This window comes from Harpia harpyja, chromosome 22 (assembly GCF_026419915.1).
Source record: "Harpia harpyja isolate bHarHar1 chromosome 22, bHarHar1 primary haplotype, whole genome shotgun sequence".
Classification (NCBI taxonomy): domain Eukaryota; kingdom Metazoa; phylum Chordata; class Aves; order Accipitriformes; family Accipitridae; genus Harpia; species Harpia harpyja.
Window position 1 is genome coordinate 12005628 of NC_068961.1, and position 13174 is coordinate 12018801.

At 37.3% G+C, this 13174-nt stretch overlaps 1 protein-coding gene across 3 annotated transcripts in view; it reads left to right on the top strand.

The window, feature by feature from the left end:
* Window positions 1-13174, top strand: part of ATP10A (ATPase phospholipid transporting 10A (putative)) — a 118304-nt gene that overhangs the window by 68473 nt on the left and 36657 nt on the right. For all 3 annotated transcript variants that reach the window (XM_052773980.1, XM_052773981.1, XM_052773979.1), the window contains exons 4-7: window positions 3238-3344; window positions 3450-3581; window positions 6071-6204; window positions 7764-8016. In XM_052773980.1, coding sequence (XP_052629940.1) covers window positions 3238-3344; window positions 3450-3581; window positions 6071-6204; window positions 7764-8016 — 626 coding nt within the window. The remainder of the gene's footprint in view (window positions 1-3237; window positions 3345-3449; window positions 3582-6070; window positions 6205-7763; window positions 8017-13174) is intronic.

Consider the following 13174-nt stretch of genomic DNA (forward strand, 5'->3'; position numbering starts at 1 on the left):
TTTCCTCATTTTTATTTCCCCTGTAAGAAGTCTTCTGTGTAAAAAGAATAGAATAAAACCTAACATGCCCCCTGCCTGTATGGGTCTAGGCAGATTATGTACAGTATGCATGGCAAACATTCAAAAATCCCATGCTAGGTTCCAAAAATAAAAAAAATTGGCTTTAAAATCTTGTTTCTAGTTTTTTTGTGTGTGTGTGGGCAAGGGAAAAGGAGTAGTAGTATTTGGCATTCTGGCTTTTCAGCTTTTCTCTAAAAATAAAAATTTTACTATTGGACAAGAATAGAAAGCTTTATCTGATCATACCAAAATAAGTACAGCAAGGAATTATAGTAATAATAATATGAATGCATGACTGTATTTCTATTCCAAAGCTCTTCATAAGATAACAAAACCAAATAAATATAAAATCATGTTACAATTTTTTTAAGAAAACAAATTTTAAAATCTAAACAGTGATGTCTCTTTAATGTGCTATAGTGACACCACTTATCCTGGAGGAAAAAAAAACCAACAACCTGACTAAGTTGCATCAGAATTGAGAGTCAGGAAGATTCTGACTGATGGTGTGCACTGAGACTATGTTTAAGATTGTTGAATATTTTCTTTGGGAGTGTCAAGCCTTGGAAAGTAGTGCTAGCTCTATAATTTGCTTTGTAAGACACTTGAGAAACCAGACAGTGAAAGAAAATACTCTTTTGAATACAGTTTTGATATGTCACATTGTTGTTTAATGCTGGCAAACACGTAACAAGGAAAAATATAATAAAAGGCTGAAGTGAGCTACCATTGGACTTATTTTTGCTTTGCTGTATTGAACCAGGAGGCTTATTTCTACACAAACACTTTTAGAGTGCTGTAGCGAAGTAGTAGCTAACTGCATCTGGTCTGCCCATTTCTCCTAATTCGTGGCGCATGTATGTTTTAGATGTTTAGATAGTGCATATTTGCGGTGTCATCCGTGTGAGAAATTGCAGAGAAAAAGAACATTGCACCTGCACTTGCCAGTGCGTTTCCTCGTGGGCTAGCCTTCGCGTTCCAGGCGTCTGAGTGGCTTCAGCCAGCCACTGTTTTAAATACTGACAGAGAAAAGTTTCCTTCTTTGCCTCCAAAGTTATACTGGCCTGAATCCAGAAAGGGGAAAAACAGACTGTTCAGCCTCTGTAAGAAGCTTAGGGTTTATAACTCTGCAGGGCTAGAAATGGGATCTAAGCCATCTCTCCACCTGGACATAAAGTTATAGCCTTGGCAGGTTTTTCATCAGAGTGAGCAGTTTTATTTAACTCTAGTTTTCATTATTTTTTAATCCAGACCTTTATGTCTCTAATTTTTTCTCCCTTTTATCATCAGTGCCCAATTGCCTTACATGTATGTTCTGTTAGTGAGTCACTGGGAGTGAGTGCAGACATGAAGGAAACAGTGAGTTTCCTCCAGCCCCTGCCAGCTTCTTTCTCCCAGATTTTGATTTCATCCATGTTTTCTAAAGGTCTGGTGAGCAGCAGGTGAGTTGATTGACTTCATTTAGATATGGAAAAGTAAAAAGCGGTACCAAATGCATGTAAGGATGAGTTGTGGTGAGAAGGCTCTAGCCTGTGGGTGAGGGCAGTAGATTGGGGTCTTGGAACCTACAGGTTAACTTCTGATGTTGCACCGTTGCTTTGGAGCAGTTGTATAAGCTAAGATAGTAAGAAGTCGTATTCTACTCTTAACTAAGAGCATTGATTAGAGGCTACATAGCGTAACCAGCATAACAGCATAATCTGCGAGTAGTCCTACTAGACTGGGGAAGAGTACAAAGGATTCACCAATGTGAACCTTTTCTTCTTGCAGATCTCAGGATATTTGATCTAGTTCTTCAGGCCTGAGATCCTAGAAGCATGTGCTAAAGTTAGAATTTTGGTCCTCATTTAGAAAAAGAAAAGATTCTAACAATCAGAAAAGCATGACGATATAATCCAGGTGTGAAGGCTTAGAAAATAGGAAGCAAAGAAGAACAACTCCACCTTTATAAAAGGCACAATTTTAAGCCAGTTTGCAGATTTCAGGGGACACAGGATTTTAAATGCTCAAATCCAGGTAGCCATAAAATTTGATGTTGCAACAGCACAATGTTAGTTTTAGTATAGTGCATGTGCTTTTCCAGGATTTCTCTTGAACTCCCAGCTTTTACCAGTTTCTTATTGCAGTCCGTTTTTTAGACTTTGGAAGTGCGATAGTTTTGATGCTCTGAAAGTGAAGGCAGAGCATTTAAACATTTCAGACTTTGCTTTAATATTCTCTGAGGCATTGGGATACTACAGCTGGTTAAATTAAATTTTATTTATGTAGAAAAGGTTTGAAATTATTATTTGGTTTGTCTTTTTTGCCTAATAAAACATTCTAATGTTGTTTTTAAATTGTTGTTATTATTGTTTAGCATTTCCCTGATGACTGCTAATTCTCATAAGGCTGTTTTCTGTATTTCTCTGTCAGCTGAAATTTGAGTCAGTCCATACACAGCAGACAATAGCTCATAGTGGAAATTTACTTTGTTCCGTTGTTCTCATGTGCTTTGGTGCTACTCAGCAAGAATCATCAGGGCACAGACCATTTTGTCTTTCTTAGAGAGTCAGTGAGACACTTCTGAAAGGAATTTCTCTTGTTCTCACTGATGAACACATGGTATTTTTTCCTTTCTTTTTCACTGAACTGGTGCATAATATCCCTGGCACATCTTCCTTAGTATCACTGCTTCTGAAACACAGTCCTTTCCCAATTTCACTGTATTTCTTTCTAGGATTTATTTGATAAGAACATGTGAATAGTGGGTTGATCATATGCACTACACAGCTGCTCTTAGGTGGACTGGGTTAACTGTGACTGCACAGTCAATTTGCATGTGCGCAGAAAGTCCAATGCATTTCAAAGCATTAGATAGGCTACACACATGCTGTAGATCTGGCCTGCATATCTCTAGTGAGCATTTGTCCAGTACATTTGTATATCCAACAGCAACTGGTACTGCTCCAGTTGAGCTGCTGCATGTCTGGGATTCTTGGGTAGGTGTTCTCAGTTTTCAAAGTCTGGCAGAGAACCTTCCCAGGAGGAAGATCTAGGGAACTATTTCACTATCAGGTTGACAAAACTTCTTAAACTTTGAAGATGTTTCCTGGGCTTGTTATGTTACAGAGTACTATGATTTAACAAGCTTAATGTTTTGTCATGCCATGCTTTGTTCTGTTTTTAAATTTTCTGCAGTGTACATAAAAGTGGAAAAAAGGATGGACTGTTCAAAGAAAATCTTTTGTTACGTGGATGTACCATTAGAAATACAGAAGAGGTTGCAGGAATAGTAATCTATGCAGGTAAAAGCTGGTTTTCTGTCTGACAAGGCATACTGCCTTTTTCAGGTTTCCTTAAAATAATAACAAAAATCCATACGACATCATTTGATGTAATTGCTTCTGCAGGGCATGAGACCAAAGCTTTGTTAAATAATAATGGACCCCGTTACAAACGCAGTAAGCTTGAAAGGCAGATGAATGCCGATGTCCTTTGGTGTGTCCTCATACTTCTAATCATGTGCCTGTTTTCTGCCATCGGTAAGTGCTCTTTCAAAGTAGAAACTTAAGTATCAGACTGTCTTGGGATTCATGCACTTAGCTTTATCAAAAACATATGTGCCTGCCAAAAGATGAAATCCATAAAGCTGCCTCCATACTGTTTAGTTTTTGTTGTGTTTTCTTCTTTGAAATCAAGATGTCTTGATACATAAGGTCATCTAAACAGCTTCTTAGTATCAATCAAATATATGCTATTAGTACCAGGGATCTGAAGGCTTAGAATCTATTACCCTTGATAGCATCCAAAAATGTCAAGTCCAAAAGAAGCCACTTTATATGTAGTCCCCTCAAAATTACAGGTGGTGGAGTGTAACATGCCATTAATCAGTCAACAAAATAATTTATGTGGAGGGAAAAAACATAATTAGCACAGTGCTATTCCCCAGTACTAATTATTGAATCAAGGGCACAGTGCACAACATTGATGCACTGTCCCTAAGGCTGCAGCTTTGACATAGAAGAAATAAATGAAAGTCTAAATCTGCATAAATCCAAGCAGAAGATTCTCTAGACTTCATGGAGTGTTTAAGGAAATGCTGAGGTTCAGGTTAATACTCTTCAGGCTTTTTTTCTGTTCATTTGTGAGAAAGAATTGAGTTTTATGTTTGGCAGCCAAAATGATTCTTTATATATGGCATATGAATTCCATATCCTTAATGTTTGTGTGTTCTGTAATGTTTGTGTGTGAGTCATACGGCATACACACCAGAATGTTTCCTAACAACCATGGTGTAGTTTAATAACAATCTTATGCCATTTTAATAAGTCTCTGTGTGCCTTTTTCCAGGTATTGTTAAATGCTGCTTAAAGATGAGTATTTCCAGCTGTGAATCAGCCAGCATACTTGTTTCCACTGAGTTCATGACACTCTTTTATAGTGTCTCAGTGTTGGGGACCCCAGTCCTCAGGGCTGAAGTGCCATGGAAGGCTTAATTGCAAGGAGTCACTGCCTGCAGCTGTCCCCTCTGCCACTGCATCTGAGGTGTTGCCCCTAGAGCAGCGGCAGCGGGGTGTGCACTGCAGTGCCTTCAGTTCAGCTGAAACTCCTGAGATGCATGAATGTAAACAGGAGGAGGTGGCACACAGTAGGTGACACATGCGCCTTCCCTTCTGTCACTTCTGCTACAAGGCTAGAAACCACCAGCAGAGGGACAGAGCAAACTGCTGGAGGTGGTAACAACCAAAAAGAGCTGGAAAGAAATTTGCTTGAGCCCTTGGAAAGCAGAGGGGCCTGGTGCTTCAAGACGTGCAAAGCTGTGTTCTGTGAGAGTCAGGCAATTTTGGTACCTTCTGTCGCGAAAGTGGAAGTATGACACTTAACTAATTCTTTTGAAAATCTGAGTCAGGATATTTACAGAACAAGTCTTGATGTAGGTCATTCTCAGTGTAGGGCTTCCAATTTTTGCTCTCAAGAATAAAAATAGAGACATCAATAAAGACATCAGTATGGTGATATGCTCATATTGGTAGTATAGGGACAAAATAATTTTCTCACTTGATTTAAGTGTTGTTTTTATTTTCCAAGAGTTCAAGCCTGAGTTTATGTATCAAGATGTAAAGGACTTTGTTAGATGTGGCTTATGAGAGATTACTTTTAAAGTAGACCTTTGTCCTTTTTTTCTGATTTCTGACATATAGTGAAGATAGTTTGAATGCTTCTTATCATGGGGGAATTCTTCCTTGTTTTTAACCTTAAAAACATCAGGCATACCATTTTAGGACTTTTAGGACTGCAAATCCTAGCACTGTACTTAAAAAGGCAACTTTCCATCTCTTTAACAAGAATGTCATTTTCCCAAAATAATAATAATAATAATAATAATAATAATAATAATAATAATAATAATAAACAACTTTATCTTTATTTAGTTATCAGCACAATCAATGAAAAAAAACATTCTGAGCAAGGCTTAGAATTTCTTCTGTTCTTAGTTCCTCAGCTTCCATGCTGTTGACTCTGCTGATACTATTATTTCATTAGTTCTGTAGGCATGGTGGTGAAGATTCACACAGTAAGATTAAAGTCTCTTCTGACTTTATCTAGCTGAAACTAGTTTAGTTTAGTAATAGCTGGCTAGTGATATACCCAGTGCAGTCAATGGAGTTCTTTCATTTTAACACATCAAATATTATTGAAATGAATGACTTTCTGAAGAAGTCTGGTTTTCTCTGCTGATTACAGAAAGAGCCTAAACTACTAATTTAGACTAGCCAGCTCACTTTATTTGGAGACAGTTATGCAAAATGACACTTGCATGCTGTCCTTGAGGCCAGACAAACCCCTTTCTCAAACCCCAAATCCGAAGGCAGAAGAAAACGTGGGTTTAGGGCCTTTTTCAAAAGTCATGCAGAATAGTTGAAAACAATTACCACTTTCCCAGCTAACTCAAATCTAAGAACAAATTCATACCATAAGCATTTTTCCTTGGACTTAATTTGCATTTTTCTCTCTTTCAACTCTTCTGCAGGTCATGGCCTATGGGTATGGCAATATGCTGAGAAGAAGAAACCAATCTTTGATGTTCCAGGTCCTGATGGCAAATACTTATCTCCTGTTTTAGCTTCAGTATATTTATTTCTGACAGTGATCATAGTTTTCCAGGTAATCAAGTTGTACATGGTGTCACCTGTTCATAGTTTGCTGTAATAAAGCTATAAATGCGCAGTATGTGTAGTACCCCTTCTACCACTAAGGCATGTAAGCAGCTAAACAAGCACTAAAAAGGAGTAAATTTAGTCTCTTTAAAATTAAATTTTAACTATAGGGACTGTGATAATATATAACCAGAAAGCTAAATTAAATAAACGAAGTGGTCTATCCAGTGGTAAAAAGATGATAACTTCTCTGAAAAAATAAACAAACTGATGCATAGAGTAAGCTGTCAGAGCTCCCTTGGCATTGGAGAAGATAATCGTCTGAGAACCTTCCCCAAAAGACTCAGGTATTTTATTTCATTTTAAACAAGTAGGAAGAGATAGGATGCTGGGAGAAAACAAGCTTTATGCTTCATATCCACCCACTGTGGAACAACACCTCAAAGACTGTGGGTGCCACTTTGGGTACAGTGTCCTGGTATGAACATAAGTTGTATACTCTTTTAACCACTTTCCAAAGATACTGCTCTTAACAACTCCATATCTCAGCTAGATAACAAACTCTGTTAAAGGTTTTTTGGTCCTGAAGAGAAATGTATTGAATAGCAAAGGTGGCAGTAAGTTAAGAGAAGTAACAGAGACTCATGTCACTGGGACATGTGGAAGTGTGCCCAGTGGGACATGGAGGCAGCAACTCCTTTAAAAAAAGGAATGAAAAAGGATGCTAAATTACTTTTTACTCTGAGGTATTGGGTTATGATATTGGTTAAAAAAATTCACCACAGAATTCTTTAAACACTAAACTTTAACTGTAGCTTTTGTTTAAATAACCACATTTGCCACTTATATACATGCTATAATTTATCCCTCATATCTAATTCAGCAAGCTAAATAATGTATTCAGTCAGGAATTTCTGTCCTGAAAAACATCTGCAGAGAAAAACTCAGGTACAAATTAGGTATTTCACGGAGTTTTGACAATCCTGAAGAAACAGTTGAAAAGCTTTTCTGGAGAAACTTCTTCTCACATCTCTTTCTTCAGCAATTATAAAATGTGTTCTTCATTCAAATAATCTGCAGTGCAAAAGCCGAGGCCACAAAGATTGTACCTGTGGAGAGGTGAACGCTTCTGATTTTGTTTCTCGTATTCCTGCAAAGTGAATTTGCAAACAGTCTATTATTTATGCGGAATAAATATATCCTATTCTTTCACATTTACAGGGTTCTGACTATACTGTCTATTTTTGGGTTGTTTTTTTTTATTTTCCTTTCCCAGTTAGTTTCAAGCTCGCCTTATTAGCCAAAAAAAGATTTGCTTCTGTCCTAGCTTTGGTAATCACCCTTCTAGACACAATAATGCATTTCAGCTCTGCAATTCACCATAGGTTTTCCTCACCTAACACAGTACATAAACTCTTTTCAAACATGATAATAACTTTACAGTAAATTCTTAAAGTACATAGCCTCTCTATGTTCTAGTCTAGTACCAAGTTAACTAGATTTTACTAAGTCATTGTATCCTTGCTTCTGTTTTCTCCTAATTCTCTTTCCTTTTGTGTATTCTAGGTTATGATTCCAATTTCTTTGTATGTATCCATTGAAATAGTTAAAATCTGCCAAGTATATTTTATTCATCAAGATAAAGATTTATATGATGAAGAAACAGACTCTCAGCTGCAGTGCCGAGCTTTAAATATCACAGAAGACTTAGGTCAGGTGCAGTTTATCTTTTCAGACAAGACTGGGACACTTACTGAAAACAAGATGGTTTTCCGAAGATGCACTGTTTCTGGAATAGAGTATTCCCATGATGATAATGGTGAGCTCATGATCTTTTTTTCTGTCTAACAATTGTACTTGGACAATCTGAAGTAGATATAAAAATTACTGTAATCTTAAATCAAGAAGAAAAACAAAAGAAATTGCATGTATCCACTCAGCAAACTCCATAATAGCTGTTTTCAGATTAGCATAATTTGATGGCTGTGTTCAGCTAGCAATGACAGTCTTATCAAAGTGTTCTGTAACATCTACAGTATGTTGTCAAGACAGTGAAAGCTCCTGGCTTTAGCTCCTGATACAGTAAAGCACTTGAGCACATGGCTAATTTAAGCAAATTGAAAAGTGCTGCTGGTATCACAATTGTTTGGTGTGTTTGAAGTATACTATGTAAAATGTCGGTTTTAAGCATACAGCCAGACTAGTGTCTGATTGAATACCTCGAATGACATTATCCTTTTGTGCTGCAAAATAAATGTAAACAAAGATGCTGGTTTTCATATTACCAAGAAACATAATCTGATCTAATAGCATATTTTATGTTACCTTTGTCAGATTCTTTTCAGTGCTCCTGTGTGACAGGTGTCTGTGTTAAGGTATCTTCACTGCTATATGAACATTGCAGTTGAGAGAATGTCCCCAAGTATCAGGTTCTGGAAACACTAAAAAGTCACTCTTTGTCACAAGGGAATGTGAGGGTTGTCATCCCTGTGTCATCTCATCACCCTTTTAAAATTATGAAGTGATTTCCTGTTTTGTGATTTTTTTGTAATTTGTGTTATTTTCCTCTAACATTTTGTTGTTACCATTTTTGACATAACAGATCTTAACTCTTCAAATCATTGTCTGTGTGTGGGAAAATATTGATAGCTACAGTATTGCATTCCTGTTTGCAAAAAATAAGTTTCTTAATCTACATAACATACAAAGATCACTGATTAGAAAGTTTTCTCAAAGACCATTACAGAAGATCAGCTTATGAATAAGATACAGGGTAAGAGAAATAATCAAAATAGACTGGTAAATCTAAAACATGCTTTAGAGAGTTCATAAGATTCCAAATTGGAAAAAGATATTTTGAAGTTTGGGATTATGCAAGGATTGTTCTTTTTTTCTTCTACTTTAAAGTAGTACTGAGACCTTACATTTAAGGCACTCTTTCTCAAGAAACTAGTGTTTGGGTAGTGTTATTATCCCAGTGGTACAGAAAGAAGAACTTAAACAGGGAGAAGCTGTGACTTCCTACCTCTGTACTATAGGTAAGAAAGAGAGAAGAATTAGAATTGAGAGTGTGTTTCTGGAGTCCTAATTCTGCTTGTGACAGTCTGATTATTCATTCATTTTTTCTTCTTCATTGCCATTGATCTTTTGCTTGTTTACACTAATTTCAGAGTATACTCTGTTGTTTGCGGGAATGATGATGCTACTGCCAACTAAAACTGTGCAGAAAGGGTATTTTTATGAGCTTGGTATCGTCAGCTGATATGTAGGCTGAACTCAGGCTCTGGAATTTGAGTATTGAGTTTCAGATATTTTTTCTTCAAATGTAATGTATTTAACAGAAATCTAAGTTTGTGCATGCTTTCCTCTTATTATTTCAGATTACAATATAAATGTTAATGAAAGCAGAGTGAATTTCACTACAAACAAAAGTGTCAAATACATAAAATAAACTCTTTTTTTTTCCGTCATTCTTTTCACGTATGGCTGTGGTTGGGCTTTGTTGTAATTTTAGTCAGTATAAAATTTCTGACAAATGTAATTCTTAAATTGACACAAAATTTATACACAATATTTTGTACACAGTATTTTATTCTTTTTCTTTTCTCCTCTACAGAAAATAGGTCTTTCTCTGTCATTCTATATATAAATGGTGATAGTTTCTATTTATTTTTTTCCCTATAATCAGGATTAATAACACAGTAAAAACTATTCTTCATTCAAGTCTTTTGTTAGGTCTATTCTCCAGTCTGATTTTCTAACCATCTCTTATCTTTTCTGCTGCTGAAACCTGCTTGTTTATGTGTGGTGAAATGTCTATCACAGCTCTTTCTGGCTTTAGGGAGTGCATCAGCAACATTTCATTGCTGTGTGCTTACTTGCAAATGATTTGTCAGCTGCTTTTCTATGTCTTATACCAGAGTATCTGAATTCCCCTTGGAGGTTTTGGGGCATATGTTTTAACTGATACCATCCTGCTCTGCACCTCAAGTTTTGCTGAAGATTTCATGAATTAGAAAATTCTAAAATCTTTCACTTGGCAAGTGATCTGAGGCTGCCGTATATGGAAGAAAACCAATTAAAACACATCTGCCTTATCTATTTCAAAGATGATCTGTGTCTTTCTTCACTTATCTGAGTAATTTTTCAGGCATAGTGGTTTGTTACTTGGAATCAAACTCGAGTAGCACTTTAGATGAAAAAATGAATTTAAAATTGTTGTACACGAGTCAAGATTCAAAAGCTGAAGATAACAGGTCATTTTCTACTGTAAAAGCAGATAGCTGACGCTGGAAGAATCCTTGTTCTGAGCTCTTTGGCCTGAGTTTTTTACTCTGCTGTGGCTGGGTAGCCGTGCCTGTTATTCCAGTTGCTTGACCCTTCTCATGATAAGATCCTGTTTTCAGTTACGGATAGTTTTACAAAACTTTTAACTATTTGGTTCCAAGTTTTCCATGCCAGATGTTTGCCTCAGGCGTGAATTCTGGGGGTGAAATTTCAGTCAGAACAGCTCCATTCAGCCATATCCAAGAACAAGGCTAAGATGTAACACACTTTTTCCCATGCTAAGAAGTTTTGGCAAATTTTCCTCTGAAGTCATCTAGAGGCCCTATATCCTGGGGCTCAGCCATGCAAACAGACAAGAGTGGGGAAGTTATGCCTACAGTGGCAGATTAAGGTCTGAAATTTCCTCACTTTGGAACTTTAATTTTCTGTTGAAGCATTTTTTCTGCACAATCTAGGACTGCTGCATATCTGTTAATCACTCAATTAACAGATTGTGCATAGCCTTCACAAATGTTCTCTATGCTGCATTACAAGCTTTTCTCCCTAAAATTTGTTCACAGTTATGAGCAGTTACCCCATTCTTTTCTGTTCTACACGGGTTGTTATACTGCATTTGTCATCATCATATCTGAGTTCCTTCCACTAGTGCATTAAGCAATGCTGTGACTTTCCTTATGCGTAGCTTGGTCTTTCCCCTTTTTCCTCTCCCTGTGTGTGCAGTGCACAATTTGTTTGGGTTTGGGGGCTGCTTAAAAGCCATACGCTACGCTGTGTTAGGTTTGGCATATTTGAGGCAGCACATCTTTTTATTGAGTGGTGGGATTGTCCTTATTTTCTTTGGAAGTTTGTTCCACAAAGCCATGTAAATTCCCCATGTGAAAGGTGAGCTTTATGATTACAATGGAGAGTTCTGTTTTGCGTCAGATGTGGACATGTTAGTCATGGTTTTCATCACAGAGGCTTATGTGGACCTTAAGCAGGGTTGAAGCAATTAAATGCTTCTAAAATAAAAACTGAAACCCTGAAAAAGACTTAATACTTTTTTTAGGTAGTGTAGGGAACAAGGGGCAGTTTTCATTAATTTGCTGGAGAAAACATTTTCCTCCAGAATTCTCTATTAGCTCTAAGTTTCTTATGAGGCTGATGGTGCTATGCCCAGGAGTATTGCATTGTTTTAGTCTAGACAAGAGGTGACAAAAACATGAATAATAGAGGCCAATAAATTGCACCAGCACGGGTCAGAATCTCTTGGCCAACTGGAGGTAGTACAAAGTATTACTCATGGGTACTGCTGTGTGAGAGCTTAGCACCGAAGATGAAGCCAGGAATGCTTGTGAAGGCGGTGAGGGAAAGTGTAAGTGTACTCAGCAGCAGTTCCATGATGCAAGCTCTATCAAGTATTCGTCATTGTTGAGGTCACCTGTAATATTTTGGTGATGGATTATGCAGTGACTGGGATCAAACTACAGGAATTCGCGCTGCCTGTTTGGACCTTGTGGAGACTATGTTGATAGGGATGGGATTGTTGTTACCTAATTTTAGATATTTGTATCGAAGATAGCCAGAGAATTCCCACCTCATGTCTATGTGACCTGCGTTCTTAAATCTGTTCTGTTGTCTCCTTCAAATATTCTTCTTGATTTGCAGAATGTTAATTCAGGAGCAGGGTATGTCATGGACCACTCCAAGTGGAAGAATGATTGTCCCATTCATAAATGTCCTGGGCATTTATGAAATACCCATTGGCACTATACTCTGGTTAAATCCCAGAATTATTCTTCCGATCAGTACTTCCTCCTAGCCCAAAAGAATGTTAGCACCAAAAAAAAAAAAAAAAAAAGGAATTGTTGCCTTATATGTAAAATTACGTTGCCATACCATAGCTCTTCCCTTCAGGCTAGTAGCCAGCTTCTAACAATTCTTGGAACTGGCCATGCCCCAGGTCTGTCTGCTAATCCCAGAGATAGTAGGTGCCCAAAAGCTGACTATGCTTCTGAAAGTCATTATATGATTTAGCTACAACCAGATGCTCTTGGCCTGACATTTGTCCTAGTTGTTTTCCAAATGCTGAATTAATCGCACTCTTGCCTGCGGGGTGTGATGTCTGTTTTTCTAGTTTTAGCCACCCATTGGATGGAACTTTTGACAAAACACGAGTTGAATCTCCATGAATGCAACCACACAAATCTGAAAAATCTGAATTTTTCATTCTTTGCATTCCTCCCTCTTCCTTCCAATGACTGTGAAAAAAAATCTAGACAACATAAAAATAAGAGATGTTTATGGGGGTGAAGGCAGATGATGAAAACCTCAGTGATTTTCTCTTGCCTTGCAAAGTTTCTTAATCACTAGATCTGAGAAAGAAGGAGTTTCTTTCTGCTTTCTATTTTTTCTTGCTGAAGAACAGCCAGCAACTACTTTTCATAGGAAAGCGCATTATATTAAAAAAATCTCTTTCTTGGTTTGGGGGGCTGCTTCGTAGTGGGACTTTCTTACTCTTTTTGTATGTAGTCAAGAGAACATAGACTGCACATTCCAGCCATGTTGGAGAATTGGATTTATTTAAAAAAAAAAAAGGCATAAAAATCAATAAAACTTTACTGTAAATTCAGCTGTTGCTTCCAAAGGGACTTCTCATCTGCCACCTTTACAATTGGACAATCTTCAGAAATCAGGATAGTCCATGGAGG